Raw genomic sequence first — 21,241 nt, forward strand, 5'->3', positions numbered from 1 at the left:
CAATAACCTTGACACCACTAGGATGCCAAAAGTGAAACTTGGGGAAACTTAATGAAGTGCCTTAGAGAGGATTGTGTATGATTTACCGGATCCAAAACCAGAGTGCTCTTTGTGGAAAGAAAGCGACTTGTGTCCTCCCCAACATCACATACACACTTTCCTGGCAGGCCCGATGGGTTTCCAAGCATTTCGTCACCGTCTCCTTCTGACCTTGGTGTGAAAGGAACGGGCCGCGTGGTCTGTTGGTTCCAGCAAAGCCAAGGGGGCGCCGGCCTGGGCTGAGGGAGGAGGGCGACCCGTTCAGCAGTGGAGGTGAGGTCTGCTGGAAATCCCCAGCCCGGGCAGCCGCCCGAGGTTTAAAGACGCCTCCTCCGGCCTTATTTGGTCGCAGGAAGTGGGCGGCGCCAGGCCTGCTGGCGGTGCGGCCGACCCGAGACAGTTGTGCTGATGGAGTGGTGGAGCTGGTTCCTGCTCGCCGCCGTGCCGCGCGCGCCGGTCGGCCGCTGGGCGCTCCGCGCTCCCAGCCCGGAGTTGTGCAATCCTTTGTAGCACGCCAGAGTCCTCCTCCTTCGCTGTTGCCTCTCACCCTCTCTCTCTCTCTCTTTTTTTTTTTTTCAAGCTGTGAGCTCAACCGATGAGTCAGAGCAGTGCAATCCTGACACTGCATCGCAGGACTGGGGGTGACACGGAGGGAGGGAGAACGATCGCGAGGCAGACACCGCGGGAGCGGGGTGCGCCGAGGCTCCTGCGCCGCAAGCGAGGGGTGACAGCCTGCGCGTCCCGCCCGGGCCCCGCCAGCAAACTTCCCAGCCTTGGGAGGCGCGGGCTGGCGGAAGCCCTGCGAGCGCGGCGGGGAGGCGGAGGCGCCTGTTTGTTTTTAAAATCCGGGAGTGCGTGCAGGCGGCTGGAGCCTGGGAGGCGACCGAAGGCGGCGGCCCGCGGCGGAAGGGAGACGGCCGATGCTGGAGCTCAGGTAGGAGCGGGGTAAGTGGGGTGCCCGGCTGGCTGCCGAGGCCTGCACGCGGCGAGGCGCAGCCCGCCCTGGCGGCGGCGGCGGCCCAGCGACCCGGGGCTGCGCGCAGGCGGTGGCGGCCGGGCGCGCGGGCTGCAGCTCTGCAGGCGCGGCCGGGAGCGGGGGCGCGGGGCTGCGGGGGGCGCGGCGCTGCGGGGGGCGCGGCGCGTCAACTTCTGCCGCCTGGGCCGCCGAGGAGGGGTGTGCGTGTGTACATGCGTTCGCCGCCCCGCAGCCCGCGCCTCCGCGGCCCGCACCTCCAGCCCGCCGCTGCGTGTGCCCCGCCAGCCCGCCGTGTTTGTGCAGCTGCGCAGCTCGCGCGCGGCCCCCGCCCACCCGGGCGCGGCCCCGGCAGGAAAACCCTTCCGAGCCGCCTGGCCCGTCGAGGCGGCGGCGGCGGCGAGTCGGGAATCAGGCTCTTGCTCGGCCGGAGAGAAACGTGGTGTCCGCGGAGACCAGCTTGCGGGACTGAGCCCAGGCCCCGGAGGAATCGGGAGGGGCTCGCGCGAGCTGCGGGAACTTGGCGCGGGAGCCCCTGACCCGGGTCCTGCCAGCGTGCACGGCAAAGTGGACATGGAAACCGTGCCCGCGCCGGGAGTGTGGGGGACAGACGTGCAGGGGCGGCAGGGAGCTGGGACAAGAGCGGCAGAGGCCTAAAGGGGAGCGCTTCGGGCGGGCCGGCCGGCCTCACCCCGCGCACCCTGGCGCTGCTGGCGCACCTCAGATCTGTCATCCTTCTCGGCCGCCCCCGCACGCCCGCGCCTCTGCGGCCTGCTAACTCTCCGCGCGCCTCGCCGCGTGCTGTGTTTGTGGGTGCCCGTCCGGAACTCGGGGTCCCGGGTTTTGTCTGGACCCTGCACATGGCCGGCTTGGTGGAGGTAGTCCTACCCTCTCAAGCCACGCTGAGGGGAGCGGGAGCGTGTGCACCAGGTTGCCCCCCTGCCGGGCCCCCACCCAAGCCTCTGGCTAAGGTCCTGGTGCCGCCCTGCGATTTTCAAGCCTCAGCCCCGAGGAAGGCAGACCTGGAGGAAGTACCTGCGTCCGGCCAAAGTGGAGGCCACTGGGTACTCCGGCCCAGCCTCCAGAGCTAGCTGCTGGAAAGATGAAAGGGGAAGTTACTGCCCCACTTAAAACTTTGTTGGTAACAACTTTGTTGGCTACTTCCTGCTTCCACCATCCCACATCGGAGCCGTGTGCCAGCCTGCGGAGCCCGGCCGGTGGGATGGGAGGAGATCTGCCTGGCTGAGGCTAACTATGGAGGCCGCCGTGGCACGTGTGTTCAGGGGATCCCTGTTGGCAGTTGTGGCTGTGGGGGGAGGGGAGGTTCGTCTTGCTCCAGCAGGGGGAGCCTGGCCTGTGGAGGTCTGGAGGGCTGGCCTCTCCTTGTCCATGCAGCTTCAGGACTGAGACTGGAGGCCTGGTGAAGGGACAGCTGCTCTGAGGAGGAGACTGTCCTCCCCTGTGGAGCCCAGGGGAAGGAGGGAGAACCACCTGTCCTGCTCCAGAGCCCCCCAGAGATGGTGTGGCACATATTGGAGAAATAGAGAAATGCACCCTTTCCATAGGCAGTTGGATGGCTTCGGGACAGAGGGGGAAAGGAGAAACCTTCCTAGGTTGAGAATTTATGGGTCCTTTTTTTCCTCCTGCTCTGGACAGTGAGTAAGAGGGGTGTAAACATTCAATTACTGTGATAAACCATCTCATTGCATGGTCCTGGCCCAGTCTCCATTCTATTTGTATTGGCTTCTGGCTGGCTACTCCGATCGCTGTAAAGCCTAGGTAGGGGACAAGGGAGTGAAGAACCTAGAGGGTGCCCCCCCTCCCTGCACCGCCATACAGCTTGCTCTGGGACAGTCTGCCCACTGTCCGCTGTGGCTTTTCCAAGTGCCAGGCTGAACTCTCACCTCACCTTAGGAAAAGGTGTCCTGGAACGCCCATGAGGATGAGAGTTCAACTTTTAAATACTGGATTTAAAAATAACCCAATTGTTTAGCCCTGTGGGCTGCTACTTTTAATAAATGGAGGGGGAAAAGGCAGTATGTAGCTACAGATTCAGTTACGGGCTGCCCAGTGTCTGCAGAACCCAGGGAAGGGCTGCCCTGTGGAGCCAGGAGAAGAGAGGAGTGGGAGGGGGACGTTGGGAGGGCAGGTACCTGGGGCAGAATGTCTTAGAAGGGGAACGGGCCAGTCTGGGAATCTGGCCTTGAGGGCCCCTCTCCTGCAGCTGGGTCTCCCAGAAGGAAGCCTTGCTCTCAGAGGAGTGGGGATGACCACAAGTAGCTGGGAGAATCCTGTGGATCCTTTTAGGCCTATTTCAAATGGTACTTCTTTGGCGATGCCTGAGCCCTCTTCCGAACACTCATTTCCGCCTTATGTAGTCATTTGTGTATATACCGTACTCTGGTGCTCAAAACATAAACTCAGAGGAGTCTCCCAACCTCCGTCGCATAGTTGCAGTGAAGAGTCTATACGTGAAAGGCCAAAAGTATGTCTCAGCATCACCCTCACCTCTGCCCTAGTATATGTCCCGTGTTGTTCTCACAATGCCTGGCTTCTGGTAGGCATTTAGTACATGTTAGTTGAACAAATGGATGAAAGATCTCCGGCAGAAAAATGTGGACTTGCATGAGGCGGGCCCCGTGAGTCTCGCCGCAGCTGGGATTCATACCGCACCGTTGGTTTCTGGAGAGGTCACTCCATGAGTGAGTTTGGTGCTGGTGAGCCCAGTTCCTTGGCCCCGCACTACAGCTGGCCTTCCGGAGAGCTGGAGAATGTGTCTGGTCGTTCTGACCCCAGCGGGACCTCGGGGTAAAAGTGGGAAGCCTCCTGCCTGGGAATCTGCTAACCTGGACATTTCCTTTGCCTGGGCCAAACTGGCATCCTTTTTGTGTGCATGCGCGTGTGTATCGGTACAGAAGCAGCCTGGGGGCTCCGTTCTTCCCTGACTCACCAGCAGCTGCAGGAAATGCAGCCAGGGTTGCATTCCGTTGGAGGGGTTGCTGCTGCCCCATGGAGCCGTGACGCTGTGGGGCTGAACTTGCACACCAAGGCTGGAGCTAGGCGGAGTGTGCCGAAATCCCCAGGCCTTACTTAAGGGATCTTGCGTTTGCATTCGAGGCAGCATTCAGGATACCCTGAGACTATGAGCTCATTTTATGAATCAGAAGCATTACAGCATAAATTTGGTGTTGGAAACTGCTGTTTGGAATCCAGATTGCCCCTCCCTCCACCCCAGCACGTGCACGCTTACGGGGTCTCTCACAGCCACACACTTGGGAGTGATAACAGTTGGTGGTGGGGGGGATCAGTTCAAATTCCAGAGCCATCAGGCAAAGCTTGTCCACACCCACTTCCGTCCCCACACTTGGGACGCAATTCCTGGACGGTATGTGGACAGTAACCGGGGCACTGACTACGAAGGAAGCCCAGTAGGTGCATGGGAACAAGGACTGGGCAGACCCTGGGGTTCCCACTCCAGCTTCTCTACTTGCTGTGTGGCTTTGGGCCTTGCTAAACTTCCTGAGCCTCAGTTTCCTTACCTGTAAAATGGGGATGATCCTAGTACTTTGTAGGATTGCTGGGCAGGTGAAACAAGATCTTGCATGTGGAAGGGTGCATAGTAGGTACTCAACAGATGGGGGCTGTCATTTCCCTGGTCCCTCCCAAGTTCAGCTGTTTGCCTTTTACTCTTCCCAGGGAAGAGGAAATGAAGCATGTCCTGCCTGTGGTTGGAGGGCCCTCCTGCAGGGCATTGGGGCATGTGTGAATGAAGCTCCTTTTGTAAGTCCCTAGGCCCAGGGTACAGCTGTGTGATCCTCTCACCTAGACAGACCCAGATCCTGGTGCCTCTGAGCTTTTGCAAGGGATTCTGTCCCTGCAGCCCAGAGTTAAGGGCTCAACTTCCCAGAGATCAGATTGTGCTCTCGGGAACCTACCCGCCCAGGCCTCAGGGTGAACTGCTCACGTGGGTGGGAGGAAGGCTGCTTTCTCAGCCACGGAAAAAGTCCCCTTGTCTTTGCTTCACCTGAAGCCTCCCAGTGTGACCTCAGTGGAGGGTTGGGTGGAGCTGAGGGTGGGAGTTGCCCTCTAAAGAGCTCTTGAGCTCTTTACCAGTTGAAATACTCTCTCACTGGTTGAAATAGCAGGGGAGGGGGAGACACCGAGGTATTATATAAGAAGAAAGTTGCCACATGTCAGAAAAGAGGTGGGTTTTTGCTGGTGTGGGGGTGGCGGGTCTCCCTGAGGGACACAATTACGGGCTGTGGTTTGCAGGGTTGGTAGGGAGGAGGGGGGCTGGGAGCCTGAGGCTTCCCGGGCAGCCCTTCTTGCTCTTGCTCTTTCTGGAACAGAGCCCAGTGCTGTGGCCAGCTGGGGAAGGTGCTCCCTGTTCCCTCTGCCTTTCTCTCCAGCCGCAGGGAGCTTGTGGGTTATTTTTTCCAGGCAGTGCTTCTTCCTCCAGGAGTCTCAGGAAGGGGGGAGGGGAACAGCCAGGGCAAGATTTGACCAGGCCAGAGCTTGGATTGGGGAACGTCTACCAGGCTTGCAGCCAGAAGGGGGTTCCCTCTGAGGCTGCCCAGCTTCTCTGGGGAAATGGGGTCCAGAGAGGAAGGAAAACGGTGAGGGATTTCAGTTCCCAGCTTTTTCTAGCAGTTGGACAGACAGAGGCCCAATTCAGCCTGCTGTTGGCAGAATTTGTCAGGTCCTTGTGGGGGAAGGCCCCAGAGCTCAGAAAGGGGCTCAGAAAAGCTTAAGTGATAACTGGCAACTCTTGAGAGTGTGCCTAGGCTGGCTTTTTCCCCCCTCTTCCTTCTCTTCTGCCTCCTCCTCCTCCTCTTCCTCCTTTTCCTGGTCCTGCCCCTCCCCCTCCCAGCTTCCTGGCAGCTCCTGGGGAATGTACCTGGCTGCTGCCCGGATTCTCCTTCCCATGTGACCTTGCTGGGTCTGACCTCCCCAGCGGGCCTGGGTCACGATCCGGGCACCCCTGCTCCCAGGAGTCATCCCAGAGCTGGAAAACACTTTGGGACATCGAATCCCACTCCTTTGTTTTCAGATGGGGAAGTGCAGAGACAGTGAGTGCCTTGAGATTCCCCTCCGTGTCCACTGTCACCTGAGGCGGTTGGAAAGAGGAGCTGCTCCAGCGTCCTGCCCCTGGTTCCTGCCCCTCCTGGTTTGGAAGGTGGGAGGGCTGCCCAGAGGAGTTGTCTCCAGCTCCTGGGCGTGGCTCAGTCCCCAGCTGGCTCCCTAGTTATTTATTTGTCTGTGTGTGCGTGTGTGTGCATGTGTGTGTGCATGTGTGTGCGTGCCTGCGTGTGTGTGAGAGACTTTCGTGGTTGGGAGACTGGATCTGAGTGAAAGCAGAAGTACCCATGTTACGTCAACTACGTGACAGGCAGATGGGACCTCATAGGGACAGTCAGGAGAGGAGGAAAGGGGGCCAAGGCCTCCCCTGTGCAGTGGCCGCTGTGCTCTTTGTGTTCTGCCTCAGTGCTCGAACGCTGAAGCATAAACACGCCTTCCATGTTGCTAGCAGCTGCCTTTCCTTGCTGGCTTTGGGCAGAAGAGGTGCCAAAAATAACTGGCAGGCACTTGGACTTGTAGGACATTGACTGTGGTCGCCCCGGGGGCAGGCTTACTGGCTGTGTGCAGACCGGGTTCCTTTGACGTCCCTGCTCATACTTGCTCTGGCCACCCCTCTCCCCAGCTTCCCTCCGGTGATGGTACTTTCCCTCTTACTGCTTTTCTTTGAATGAGCCCAGTGGGGTGGAGGCTCCATGAAGGCTCCGTGACGGGCCTGGAAGCTCTTCCTGGTATCATCCGGGGACTCTTGTCTCACCATGTCCCTACAGGCCCTGCTGGCACAGCGGAGCCCAGGAGGGGCCTGTGCTGGGTGTGCCCCTCCTGGGTCCCTAGGGCAGATGCCCTGCGTGCCTGCAGAGCCCGACACGAATGCTGGGACCGCTCTGCTCCTCGTCTGCTCAGGCGGGCTGGCCCTGTGCTCAGGCAGCTGCGGGACTGAGCATCAGACTAGTCAGGTCCTCCCAGGGTGTTGAAGACTGACAACGATGCCGCTTTTGCCCAGCAGAGGGGAAAGGAAAGCACACTGACTGAGCTTCTACTTTGTGCCAGGCACTCCATGTACCTGTTACCCTCATCATACTCCATGGCAACTAGGAGGCGAGGATATTGTGCCCATTTACTGATAGGGAAACTGAGACCCACAGAGAGGCTGGTGATTGGAGAAGCTGGGATACGTTTTGTCAGACCCTAAGGCCCTGGCTCTTTTTGCCATGCAGCGCACACTACCTGGGCTGTTTGCATGCGCACAGGGAGCAGTGCTTTGAGCCTTGGAATGAAGTGCTGATGGTAGGAATTCAGGCACCTTTAGACGGCTGATGAGGGAAGATATTTTGGACTGGGAAGGGCGCGGAAGACCCCTCGGAGGCCTCCCTCTCCCAACATGTCAGAGGGCAGCCAGAAGCCCAGCCCAAGCCACAAGGCCCTCCTGTGGACGGCAGCAGACACCTAAGGGTCAGCTGCCCCTGAGCTGGAGGGTTGCGGGGGGAGTCCCTCATGCATGGGAAGAGTAGAAAGCCTTAGCGTGGGCCTCCCCGAGACTTTCCAAGTGTTTCCTCCTCCCCAGACATCCCAGCCTCTGTAGTCAGCGCTAAGATCAGTTCTAGGACCGTAGGCCAGGGATGGGTGGAATCTTGGGTCTTCCTTCCTGGCTGTTGGGTCTGCCCCTAGCGTCCCTCATTCCAGCAGGTCGGCCCCGCTCTCAGAGAACCTGGTCGGTGTGTACTTGGGGCCTGGGCTGGATGTGCTGCTGGTGGCTGGTGCCAAAGGCCTCTGGGTGTATTTCAGGAACAATAAAGAATAAATCAACACAGGAAAAAAGGCCCTGCAGCAGCTGCTCGGAGACTGAAGAAACGCAAGGAATGTGTGAGCATTTGGCAGAGGCCCTGGATCTTGACCGGGGCCTGAGAAAGGGCGAGGCTCCGACTGGCTGGCTGGGCCAGTGAGGCGGGCGGCTCCGTGCCCACGTCCTAACTCCTCCAGGAGGCCCAGGCAGCTGTGCTGACGCCCCCACTGCAGCAAGGGTCTGTGCTTCTCGGACACTAGCAGGTCCTGGGGAGCCGTATTGTCCCCACTCTTGTTCCAAACCAGCGAGACAGCCCTCCTCGCTGCCTGCTCTCGGCCACCGGGTGGGTGTTGGCGCCTTCTGGAGCTGACCACACAGGAGACTGATGGCAGACACCACATGCTAGTCACCCCTGTTCCACCTCCCTCCCGAGAAGGACATGAGCCAAACGTCAAGGACCTGGCTCTGTCGGGAAGTGCTGGGTGTGAGAGCATCCACCTGCAAGGCCCTGACCACAGCTGTCTACCCAAGTAATCAGCCGTGTGTCCTTGGGCATGTCACTTCACCTTGTAGGGCTTCAGTTTTATTTGGCATGAAATAGAGATGTGGACCAGTGACCTTTGGGGTGGGCAGACATTATCTGTCTCCCTTAATTAGGATGTGCAATGAATAGCCCTTACTTAGGAATTCAGGTTCTTGAGAGGAAGCCTCCAGAGAGCCCCTATGCAGGAGGCGAGTTGCTTTGGCTGGGGCTGATAGTCAAGGCCCTGGGTGGGGGAGGGAGGATTGTTACCAGTGGGAACCCAGTCATGGAGTTGACCTGACCGCGACTCAGGTGGCCAGAGGAAGGGACGGGAGCCTGGGCCCCATGAGGGTTTGGTTTGTCTGACAAGCAGAGGACAGTCAAGGCTTTATGTGTAAAGAGCTGTTTGGCCCGCCGTGGGTGTGGGGTTGGGGAGTGTGGGAGGGGTGTGGCTTCCTCCTCAGCAGAAGGTGTTGGGACTTCCACAGACTGTCCCCTGTGGTGGTGATCACCAGTAGTCTCTTCATTTTCAAAGCCGCTAGCTTCCCACGCCTCTGTCAGCCAGCACCCTTGCCCAGCCATGCTTGCAGAACACCCTGGTGGTTTTCAGGCCCGCCGAAGCTGCTCTCCAGGGAGATGACGTGAGCCGTCCAGAGGCTGCCACCAGATCCCAGCTACCAAGCAGGAGGCCTAGAGCTTCCTGGGAAGGAAGTTTACAGAAAGGGCCGTGGGTTCCAGTCCCAGCCTCCCCTCTCTGCTCCCATGGCCTCGGGCAAGTGGCTGGACCCCTTGGATCTTCAGGTTCCTCATTGGAAAAAGGGGGAGAGTACTAATGTGTACCTTGTTTTGAAGATTAAACCACGTCGTGGGTAGAGAGCGCTTAGCACTGTCTTGGCACACAGTGGCACCCTTAAGAAATGGTAGAGATGCTGTTGGTGGGAAAGGAGAAAGCTGTGTGTGTGTGACGTTGGGATTTCACCTTGGCTCCAGGCCCTGCCTAGTGTCTTGCCAAAAGGTGTGGCTTGCCTGAGTGGAGGCACGAAGCATTGTTAATGGGGTTCTGGATTCTGGGCCCTGCTCTGCTCCTGGCTGTGCATCCGCAGGCTAATTTCTTTCCCTCTCTGCTGCTGCTCTGTGGAATGAGGAATGGACTCCGTGAGCATTGGCATCCCTTCATGTTTGGAATCTGTTCAGCTTCCTCAGCTGGGCCCGGCTTGGCTGGTTGGCTCTGAAGAGAGGCACCGGCCACCTTTCTCCCTGTGGTGTGGAGGCTCTTACTCTGCTGAGCGAGATCCTCCTGACCCTATGGCTCCTGGCTCACCTCTGCTGTCCCCTTACCTGAAGATCCTATGGGTTTCCGGGGACTTTTACCGATACCCCGTCTTGTGAGGAGCCTGTGTCTGACAGACCGGGGCTGGGATGATTTCTGGGTGGGAGTGTTAGAGACTGTGCTCTACTTGGAAGTGCTCCCAGGAAAAGCAGCAGCTGGGAGGGAGCAGGAGGAAGGGGAGGGTCCACAGCCTGCTTTGTGGGGTTCTCACGTGTGGCAATCCTTTTGAAGCCCACAAGCGTGCAATTGGGAGTTTTCTGGAAGAATGATGGAAAGACCAGGGACTCTGAAGGCAGGCAACAGAGACCTGAATCATGCTTCTGTCACTTTAGCAGCAGAGCCTTGATTTTTGTCTAGAATGGAGACAATAATGATGCTTAGATGGGAAGTTTGTAAGCATGGATTAGGGTATGTCAAGTGGCTGGCGTAGGGGAAGTGCTCTGTAAATGTTTGCTTCCTTCTTTTGGATATTCTGTAGACTGGCAGGGGGAGTGAAAATATTTGCCTGTGGCCTTCCCCACCCCCACTCCGGGGAGAGGCAGCTGCCTAATAAGCTGTTACAGCCCCACAGGCCTCTCCCTCCCACGGCTGTTTGGATTCTGGGGTCAAGCTTGGGGTCAGGTTCAGTGTGTGTCTGGTACGGGGATGGGGGGGTGGGAGTGGGGGTAGGGGTGGAAGAGGGGCTATACAGGAGTTTGCAAAAATCTGAGATCTGCAGCTTCCTAGGGTTTTGCAGAAGGTGCAGAGTCCGTGATCTGAGGGAGTGGCCTTTCTGGGCTGGGACAACCTGACAAGTTCCTTAGAACCTTCATTTCCTGTAAATTCCCCAAATTTCCTTCTGTTGTTGATTTTTAATTCTGTTTCATTTTGATTGGAGGACATGCTTCGAATGGTTTCACTTCTTTTGAATTTATTGAGACTCGTTTTATAGGCTAATTTATGATCTGTCCTAGAGAATATTCCATGTGTTCTTGAGAAGAATGTGTATTCTGCTGTTGTTGGGTGGAATGTTCTGTAGGTATCTGTTTAGGTCTAGTTGCTTCTTGGTGTTGAAGTCTTATGTTCCTTATTGATCTTCTGGTTAGTTGTTCGGTCTGTTAGTCAAAGTGGACCATTATTGCAGTCTCTGGATATTACTGTTGGATTGTCTATTTCTCCCACCCATGCTGATAGTTTTCACCTTATGTATACTGGCGACTCTGTTGTTAAGTGCATTTATGTTTCTAATTGTAATATTCTCTTGAGGGGTGGATGCTTTTATCATTATAAGAGGCCCTTCTTTGTCTCTAGGAAGAATTTTTTTTTTTTTTAAGATTTTATTTCTTTATTTGATGGGGAGAGAGATCACAAGTAGGCAGAGGAGGCAGGCAGAGAGGGAGGGAGGGAGGAGGAAGCAGGCTCCCCGCCGAGCAGAGAGCCAGCCCAATGTGGGGCTCCATCTCAGGACCCTGAGATCATGACCTGAGCTGAAGACAGAGGCTTAACCCACTGAACCACCCAGATGCCCCTCCAGGAAGAATTCTTGTCTTGAAATCTATTAGCATAATATTAGAGTGATTTGTGCAGCTCCCTTTGGTTACCCTTTTATGTGGTCTTTCCCCATCCATTTACTTTCATCCTGTTTGCGTCCTTGAATCTAAAGTGTGTGTCTTTTGTAAACAGCATATAGTTGGATCGTGGTTTCTTTTTCTATTTTTTAACCCATTTTCCCCACCTCTCCCTTTTAATTGGAGTGTTTAATCTATTTACATTTAAAATAATTATCGATAGGGTAGAGTTTATATCTGCCATTCTGCTATTGATGTCTGTCTTAATGTCTTTTTGTTTGTTTGTTTCTCTGTTACTCTGTTACAGTCTTCTTTTGCGTTAAATAGGTATTTCTGAGTGTATCATTCCTGACTTACAAATGAGACTGGGAAGAGTGAGGGTTCAATGAGATGTTGCTGGCAATGCACTTGGCACCATGCCTGACAGATAGTAAGTACGTAGTAGACAGTGGTGTTCATGTGGGGGCTCTGGCAGTCTCAGAGCCATGGTCGGCCCTAGGGCTGACTGAGAGCAGAGTCCACCCAGGGCTCGGTGGGATTCTGCTCATCTCCTAGGCAGGATATGGCCCTCTGGCAGTCGGCTCCTTTGGGGAGGAAGGAGCAGTGGGTCCTCAGAAACCATCTTACGCCCTTCCCCAACCCTCTCGTCTTTCCCCTGCTCCAGCACGCGGCCACCACCAGGGCTTCCTGTGGAGCATTGCGGCTTTCCACCTCCCACTCCTCACTGGACCCATAAATCCATTTCTTAGGGTAGGTTTGAGAATCACTGCTCAACACAGGTGGGCCGCAGGGTGTGATAGAGATCTGGTTTGGAGTTGATGGACTTGGATTTGAACCCTGGCTCCTCACCGTGTCCTCAGGCTCTGACCTGGAACAAGTTGTTTTCAGAGCCAACCTTTCTCATTTCTCAGGTGGGAATAGTGGTTACACAAGTAAGCAGTACTCACACATACGGGGCATGTGGTCAGTGCTGGTGGCTAATACTTCATGTCGCAGTTGCTGGTTACAAAGGTGTTTGTCCTGCCTTGTTCCCTCCACTGCCCCCATGGCCTGCCCAAAGCTCCTAAATTCTTCAGAGGCAGGAACCAGGGAGCTGCAGCTCCTGGACCAGACATGTGTGACTGGGTAACCAGTCCACGACACTCGCCATTGGGCCACACTGCCTCCAGGCCCTGGTTCCCCCAGTCTTGGGGCAAAAACAGAGAGAGTGAAGTAGTACTATGGGAAAATGATTAATACGGAGAAAGAGCGTGAAGATTCAGAAAGGGCGGGAACTGTGTGTGCCAGAGGCTGCCCACAGGAGGTAGACTGTCAGCTTGGAGACAAGGCTTCCGGGTGGAGGGAACAGCTCTGGTCAAGGCTGTGAGTCAGGGAACTCTCCGCAGGTCACTTGTTCTCGGATTTCTCACCCCTGCATGGGCCACTGTGGGTTATAATCTGTGTGTTTCTGTGTCCTCCATTGGGCCGGGAGCTCTGTGCGGGTAGGGACCGTGCCGTGTCTCCTGTGTCTCCCCAGAACTGGAGGGCTGCAAGGGGTGTGTGTGTGTGTGTGTGTGTGTGTGTGTGTGTGTGTGTGTGATGGCGGTGGAGGGTGGGGGTGGGGAGGGGGAGTTGTTCAGTAGGCAGGGTCAGGCCCTGTTTAGGGAGGCCCCTGTGAGACAGCTCCTCTGTGTCTTGGCCTGGGGCAGAGTCTAGCCCTGAGGCTTAGGCATAGACTGCAAAGAGCCCTGCCCTAGACTTGCTGAGGAGCCCGCCTGGCCTTTCCAAAGGGGAGGTAGAGGTTGGAGCAGCCTCTGGGGGTGCGAGTCCCTAGGGTACAGAGATTTCATATTTGCTGTTTCTCTTCTGGAGAAAGCCAAAACCTGCCAGCTTTTACCTTGGTCCCCTGGGACTCCCAAATCCTGCCGGAAGGGATTTTCCTAGGCTGCCTGTGATTGTTGGTGGCCCTTGCCTCAGAGGGAGGCAGCCAGTCCCCTCCATGTGGGCAGAAGCTGGGCCTGGAGATTTGATCGTGTCCAGGCTCTTCCTGGGACTCTCTTTTCTCTCTGCTTCCCCCCTATAAAATAGACCTCGCTCTCGTAGCTTCTTTTGGACATTCTGGCTTCCTATGGACTTCCTGAGGGTGCTTGCTGGAGGCGGAGGGGAGGGTAGGTGTCTGCCTGAAGCCCCGAGAGCGCCTCGTAAGGCAGAGGATTCCTCTCTCACACACATCCCTTCAAAGGCATCTTGGCATTGACATTTTTACTGTCACAGCTCAGACCGTAGCCAGCTGGAACCCTGGCCGAACCTTCTCACCCGCTTGATGGCTCAGATCCCTGGGACCCTCTTGTCCTGGGCTCTGCAATTCCGAGCTGAAGCCGGGTCCAGAGAAGTGCTAATCTGGGAATGGGTGGATCATATAGGACCTGCTTTCTCACCCCCTGACCCCCTCCCCAGGGGAAGTGACACTTGTCAGAGTCAGGTCCTTGTCCCTGTTGCTGGTATGTGCTTCCTTACTGGCATGCAAACTCCTTATGAACACAATGTATGTGTCCAGTGGTTTGGAGACAGGGAGCCCTTTGGCCTGGTGTGAACTCTCAGTTAAAGGTGGGGGGTGGGCTGGAACACAGCATGGCTGATGATTGCACTGTGGCCAGAGGGAGGGGTTATCTAGGGCCTGGGCAACTCTAGCTAGCCCAAGATGACAGTTCCAGGCCACTTGACTAGTCTTGTGGTAGCCACAGACCCCAGAGTATCTGAGAGAGAACTTTCCAGGATAGGAGCATGGGCTGGAGGGCCAGCTGGGCCAAGGAGGGCCCCTCCTCACTGCTCCTGGCATCCTAGCCAGACAACTTGGTGTCTCAGGGCCCAGCCCAGCCATGTCAGGGCACGAGGTAAACAGATCCACGTTTCTGGCTATGGTCAAAGCAAGGGTGAGAGGCCATGGGGGAAGAAAAATTGGACAGGGTGACAGGGGTGCTGGCACTTTTCCAGTTGGCCTGCCTGTGGTGTGGGGCAGCAGCTGATGGGATGCCGTGGGATGGAGTTTGGATGGGCTTTTCACTTCATCTCAGGGTCACGGGGATCTCTGTTGTGCATCGGGGAGAGAGACTGGGAGCCAGGGCCTGGGTGGGAGCCCAGGGTGGACACGCTGGCCATGAGTGGTGCCCCTGGCCAGGCAGAGCTCCTACTCACCTTGGACGCAGTCTTGAATGAGCATCCCATGGGGCAGGTACAAGTCAAGAGTCAAGGTACAATGGTCTGCAAACTCTGCTCCGTGGAGCTTGCTGTCTACTGGGGACAAAGATACAGGCCTCTAGAGTTTTGTGTGCTAAGCGTGGTATGGGACGGGGAGGTGGCTGGGAGGTGTTGTGGGTGCATAAGGAAGCTCCTGGCTCAGCCCTGGGGTGAGGGAGGGGCTTCCCAGAGGAAATAGTGTCTCAGACCTGAAGGACGAGTAGGACCTGGCCAGATGAAAGGGTTGGGAGGGTGTCAGGGGCAGAGGTTCTGCCTTGCTAAAGACCTGGAAGCAGAGCAGGAACAGCACTGAAGGAGAGCCCAAGCGTGGCAGGTGGAGAGAGGTGGCGGGAGCCAAAGTCTGCGGGACTTGTGGGCAGGATGGGGAGTTTAGACTTTGTCCTGACATAGCCTGTCTGGTGCTCTGGGAATTGGCTGACCTAGGGATTTGTTAGATGCCATAAATAGGTGTGTACTGTCTTGGTTAGGGATGTGTGAGCTCTGACTCTCCATCCTCCCAGCGCTGAGTTTGTGGGGCTGGGAGTGGCCCAGGTTGTAAGAGCAGGAGTTAGAAGCTTTAGGGAGAAGGGCCAGGAGGGTTCTCCAGTCAGCTCCCGTATCCAGGGCAGAGCTGAGCTCCTGCAGCTGCTGTGGGACCAGGTGAAGCATCTCCTTCCTGGCCTGTGTCACCTTGACTTACACTGGTTTCATCTCTCAGATGGCCGCACTCAGTGTCTCAAACTTGTGGATGGCTCTGGTCTCCTGGTGGTCATGGCCTGGCCCCACTGTGCCCCAACGTTGAGGGCTGGGCATGTGGCAGGACTGTTGAGGGCACTTGGGGAGCTGCATATTTTCTACGTGCCGTCTCTGGGGGCATGGTCTCACCATCAGCATAGGGCATCCAAACACCCTTCCAGCGCCTTCCCTCATGTGTCTGCAAAACACGTATGCGGGTTCAGCACTGTTTTCTTTTCTTGGTGCATGTTGCTTTCTCCGTAGAGAGAGTGTTTTCCACCACAGATCCTCCTGAAAGCGTCATGGGTCCCCGGTCATTGATAACAGACTCTTGCCTTGTCTTCAGCCCAGGGGCATCTCTGGTCAGAGATCGGCTAGAGCAGTGAGGTGCCCAGAGGAAGGGAGAGGGACTAGAGCTGGGACAGACAGTCGAACAGACTGATAAGTGGCTTGCAGTGTCTGGAGCCCCTTGGTGACTGTGGGTTTCCTTTTGCAGTGTTCCCTCATCCGCTGTTAGAGACCCTGCAGCTGGTCCCGGGGGAGGGGGAGAGCCGCTGCAGAAGTTCCTCATTACACCATCTTCCCCGTACCCTCAGGGAGTTGGCCCATAGGTCAGTAGCCTTTGGAAAAGATGGCTTCCTTCCTCTTCCTCACTGGGAGGAAGGCCAGGCTGACTTCCACCTGAGGAACAGAGAAGTGGGGTTGGGGCACAGGAAACAAGAGGAAGTGGCTTGGTCCTGCCCAGAGTTACAGGCTGTGAGGTTCAAGTAGGGTATGAGAGCTGGAAGCCCCACCAGCAGCACGTAGACCTGAGGCAGGGGTGAGTTTGCAGGGGTTGGAGAGTCCAGGCCCAGAGGACTGGACTGAAGTGGCCAGTGCAGTCTCAGACCTCCTTGTGGGTGGCTGTTCTGTGCTGAAGCCCCATTTCTTCCTTCCTTTCCTGTAGGACTGAGGGCCTCAGCTGTATTGGGGTAGAAATAAAAGAGGCTTACCTGCCAACGGTTCGGGCAGGGGTGAGGGGCCTATCAGTGAGGAGGTGTATCTGTGTCCAGAAGTCCTTGCCCTGAGATGGTGGGGCACATGCTGTGGAAGGGGGGATGCAGAGAGGGACCTGGTGTCTTTGTGGCATGTCGTAGGGACAAAAAAGAAGAGCTTGGGGGCGCCTGGGTGGCTCAGTGGGTTAAGCTGCTGCCTTCGGCTCAGGTCATGGTCTCAGGGTCCTGGGATCGAGCCCCGCATCGGGCTCTCTGCTCAGCAGGGAGCCTGCTTCCTCCTCTCTCTCTACCTGCCTCTCTGCCTGCTTGTGATCTCTGTCAAATAAATAAATAAAATCTTTAAAAAAAAAAAAAAAAAAAAGAAGAGCTTGGTCTGGGAGGCAGACAGACCTAGGTTCAGGTTACTTAGCCCCCCTGAGCCTCAACTAGTTCATCTGTAAAATGGAGGTTAAAATAGCAATGTTTCATGCTTGGCCTTCATGCTGCCGTATAATGCTGTTGTGGAAACTAAACCTATGCAAAGCGCTTAGGACAGACCTGGGACAGGTGCCTTCTGCTGCTGCCACAGCCACCACCATCCTTGGAGCCCTGCTGCCTCGGTGTGGGTCCTCCCCTCCTTCCTGTAGGGTTCCAAGGCATCTTTCGGTCTTCTCATCCCCCCAGATCATGACCTGCCTTCTCTGAGGGTTGCAGGTTTGGGTGTCTGTGTGCTCTTGGCACTCAGCCTGCCAGTGTGTGGGGACAGGAAGGCCTCTGCAGAAGCTTCTGGGGTGATTCAACCTCCCCAGAATCTGCTGCCTTGGTTTCTTCTAAGCAAGGTCCCAGGCCAGTTTTAGAAACCTACTGTGGGTCCTTCTTGACATGCAGGGCTGAGGAGGGGAGGCTGACTAGCCTGACCAAGCAGCTGGTGAGCTTGGGGCCCAGGGCCCTAGGCCCCCAAGCAGCCCTGCCTTGAGCTCCATGCACAGACTTGGCCTCCATCTCACTCAACCCAGCCTGCAGAACTCACCCTCCCCACTGGGCTCCAAGTGGCCAGCCATCCCCCCACCCCGGGCTGGGTCCCTGGGTTACCCTCCACCAGGTGTACACGCTCACACGTGCACACAAGCTCATCTGTCACATGGGCCTTCCCTTCTTCCAGTCCCCAAGCCCTTGAGCTGGTGCTGCTGTAGCTCATCAAAGGCAACAGGCCTGCGAGGGCAGGGGAAGCAGGAGTGCACCTGAGCACCTGAGGGGCTCTTGGGGGGGGGGTTGCTGAGGCACGTGGATCGGCCAGCTCCCCTTCGCGCCCTCCCCTCGGGCACATTCTTCCTTCCTCTCTGTCTTGCTTCTGCAGACCTGTCTCGTTTGCTCACGCTGATTGGAGAGGCCGAGCTTGACGCCTGTCACCGACAGTCCCAGCCTGCATCTTCGCCCTGCCACCCAGGGTTATTTTCATGGGGGAGGGGATCGCTGGCTTTGGGGTCTCTGGTCTGAGTCAGGTTGGCTGTCAGGGAATGAGAGTTTAAAGGCAAGAGAAAGGGGTTTGTTCTAAAGGTGTTTTCCATGGTCCTCTGCACTCCCTGCTTGTGCAAATTGTTCCCCTGCTGCCAGGGCCAGGGGGACTTGGATGCCCACCTAGTCTCTCCCTCCCCTCCCCCGATTTCCATAAGTGAAGTCGAAGAGGGTGCTGGCAGGAAGCGCTGTCTGCTTACTGCGGGGCCCAGGGCTGAGGAAGGAAATGGAGGAGGAAGTCCCTCCCCTTCTGGGTGCTGGTGAAAGTGAAAGGCGGGGGGGGGGGGGGCGCTGGAGTGAGTCACTGCAGCTCCGGGAGGGGAAGGGCTGGGGAGCTGCAGGGGAAGGGCTGGGGAGCTGCGGAAGCCTGTGAACTGGTGATAGGGAGCCTTGCACCGAGAGAGCCGGCCCTTACTCCCAGCCCCAGCCCTCCTTGACTGGGCTGGTTTCCCGGGAACTCCTGGGACTACTAACTAGGACCTGGAGCTTGTAGGGTCTGAGGTTGGTCTGGACCTGCAGGTTCATTCCCCGGGGCTTCCTGAGCTCCCCTCCTCTCCCTCCCCTTCCCTCCTGGCCTAACTGGCTCAGGACCAGAATCTTAGTGGCTTTGAGAGGAGGTGGGCTGAGTAGCTCCCACCTTCACCAGCTTCCAGGGGTGGGGGTTGGGGGGGGAAGCCCTCTGACGAAAGACAGAGCTTTGAAAATACATGCAGGGTGTACATGTAGGTGATAAAAATACATGTAAGTTATAAAATACTGGTCTTGATTTGGGCTGTCCTATAGCAGCATAAATAGAGCAACCTGCTTTTTTTTGTTGTTGTTGTTGTTTTTTTTTAATGAAGTTAGAAAATAAACACAGACACCGTGAACACTTTTAAGTCACACCATGCCACAGAAAAACATTTCAGACCTAAGTCCTAGCAGTCTGCATCCCCTCAGTATCGTAGTTGCGCCAGTCCTTTGCCCAGGACGCTAGGAGCTCTTTGGCGGTGGAGGAGGGTAGGTGAGGATTGCTGACCAGGTACCAGGCTGGATCCTGCCTCCAGCCAGCCAGGGCTGCAAAACAGGTTCTGTGCTGTTTTGGGAAAGACTAGCCACAGCAGTCCCACCCAGCAGCTCCTCCCAGGGGTGGGGCTAGAACTGCACCTACCCTTCTAGGGCCTCACCTGCACGCCTCCGTGCAAACGACTGGGAGCTAGCCCTGGGCTCTGCAAGGACCTGGTGGGCTCCCCACCCTGGAGCCACATAGTTAGGAATGACCCGTTGTCTCCACTTCCTGTGTCTGAGATATGCTTGGAGCATCACAGGAGGCATGGTGTGGATAAAACTCCTGGGTCTGCTGGGGAAGCTACTGTGTGGACAGACATGCTCAGCCTATGGGCAGCCAGACCTGGCCTGTGAGAAGGCCTTTGTTGCCCCTTTTCCCGTCGTGGCTGTAGGGGATCCGACTGGATCTCAGCCCTGCTTGTTCCCTGGTAGATGCCTTTGTGCCGTGTACAGATTACACACCCAAATGCTGCAGGGTGAGCTGGTGGGACAAGGAGAGTCACAAAGCACTGCCTTCTGGTCGTTCACACCGGAGGCCCTGGCTCCTGCCTCGCCAGGGCTGCTCTGTGAGCGTGGGCCCCTCCCTCATACTTGTGCTGACATCTGGGGCATCCTGGGAGGCTGTGGCTGACGCTATCGCTTTTCTGTCTGCAGGCTCCAGGGCCCTGTGGAACATCATGAACTGGGCAGAGTAGCCGAGGCCAAGAACCTCTCCGCCAAGAACAAGGAAGAGCCGACCTGCTATCTCCCCGTGCCTGGCCTCATCCCCCTCCCTCTCTGCCCCCACTGGCTCCCGGACAAGAGCTGGGCTTCCAGCAGGACCTTCCCACAGGGCATGGGCAACTGGTGAAGTAGGGCTCACTGCCAGGGCCCGGTTGGCCACACCATGAACCTCCAGGCCCAGCCCAAGGCTCAGAACAAGCGGAAGCGTTGCCTCTTTGGGGACCAGGAACCAGCTCCCAAGGAGCAGCCCCAACCCCTGCAGGCCCCACAGCAGCCCCCCGCCCCTCCACAGTCCACCAGAGTGAAGGAGGAGCCTTACTTCGGGCACGAGGGCCCGGCAGGGGCGGCCCCTGTCTCCCAGCCTGTGGAGCTGCCCCCTCCCAACAGCCTGGCCCTGCTGAACTCCGTGGTGTATGGTCCCGAGCGGACCACGGCGGCCATGCTGTCCCAGCAGGTGGGCTCCGTCAAGTGGCCCAACTCCGTAATGGCTCCGGGGCGGGGCCCCGAACGCGGAGGCGGCGGGGGCGTCAGCGACAGCGGCTGGCAGCAGCAGCCCGGCCAGCCTCCGCCCCCCACGACGTGGAACCGCCACAGCCTGCCTCTCTACAGTGGACCCAAGGGGAGCCCCCACCCCGGCATGGGGGTCTCTACGTACTACAGCCACCCCGAGGCGCTGAAGCGGGACAAAGGAGCGGGGCAGCAGCTGGACCGCTACGGAAATGCGGTGCGGCCGATGATGCCGCAGAAGGTGCAGCTGGAGGTCGGGCGGCCCCAGGCTCCCCTGAACTCTTTCCATGTGGCCAAGAAGCCCCCAAACCAGACACTGCCCCTGCAACCCTTCCAGCTGGCGTTCGGCCACCAGGTGAACCGGCAGGTCTTCCGGCAGGGCCCACCGCCCCCCAACCCGGTGGCGGCTTTCCCGCCGCAGAAGCAGCAGCAGCAGCCGCCGGCGCCGCAGGCCGCCCTCCCGCAGATGCCGCTCTTCGAGAACTTCTATCCCATGCAGCAACCCCCCTCGCAGCAGCCCCAGGACTTTGGGCTGCAGCCGGCCGGGCCCCTGGGGCAGTCGCACCTGGCTCACCACAGCATGGCGCCCTACCCCTTCGCCCCCAACCCTGACATGAACCCAGAACTGCGCAAGGCCCTCCTGCAGGAGTCAGCCCCACAGCCTGTGCTACCTCAGTCCCAGATCGCCTTTCCCCGCCGCTCCCGCCGCCTCTCGAAGGAGGGCGTCCTGCCTTCCGCCCCCCTGGATGTGGCCGGCACCCAGCCTGGACAGGAGCCCACCAGCAACCTGTTCCTGCATCACTGGCCCCCACAGCAGCCGCCGCCTGGGCCCCTGGGGCAGCCGCATCCTGAAGCTCTGGGATTCCCGCTGGAGCTGAGGGAGTCGCAGTTGCTGTCCGACGGGGAGAGACTGGCACCCAACGGTCGGGAGCGGGAGGCTCCTGCCATGGGCAGTGAGGAGGGCGTGCGGGCCGTGGGCACGGGGGACTGTGGGCAGGTGCTACGGGGTGGGGTGATCCAGAGCACTCGACGGAGGCGCCGGGCATCGCAGGAGGCCAATTTGCTGACCTTGGCCCAGAAGGCAGTGGAGCTAGCCTCACTGCAGAACGCAAAGGTGAGAGTGGCACGGGGTGCAGGCCTGGCCTGGCACAGGGCACGGGGAGCCGTGTCTGGGGCCAGGGGAGTCCACAGGGCAGTGTATTCCCTTCATTGACGGAGACGGAAAGAACCTGTAGGCTTTGGGAATTCTGAGC

The 21,241-nt window shown here is 57.7% G+C and overlaps 1 protein-coding gene across 4 annotated transcripts in view; it reads left to right on the forward strand.

Annotated features, from left to right (window-relative positions):
* LOC111148506 (ELM2 and Myb/SANT domain containing 1) overlaps positions 1–21,241 on the forward strand; it is a 68,645-nt gene that overhangs the window by 26,306 nt on the left and 21,098 nt on the right. For 2 of the 4 annotated variants that reach the window (XM_022505109.1, XM_022505112.1), the window contains exons 1-2: positions 630–973; positions 19,413–21,102. In XM_022505109.1, coding sequence (XP_022360817.1) covers positions 19,645–21,102 — 1,458 coding nt within the window. In that variant the 5' untranslated portion in view covers positions 630–973; positions 19,413–19,644. Of the gene's footprint in view, positions 1–629; positions 974–19,412; positions 21,103–21,241 lie in introns of those variants that run through there. The other 2 variants (XM_022505110.1, XM_022505111.1) reach the window with 1 other exon arrangement.

This window comes from Enhydra lutris, unplaced genomic scaffold, assembly GCF_002288905.1.
Source record: "Enhydra lutris kenyoni isolate GAN:26980312 unplaced genomic scaffold, ASM228890v2 scaffoldscaffold20, whole genome shotgun sequence".
Taxonomy (NCBI): domain Eukaryota; kingdom Metazoa; phylum Chordata; class Mammalia; order Carnivora; family Mustelidae; genus Enhydra; species Enhydra lutris.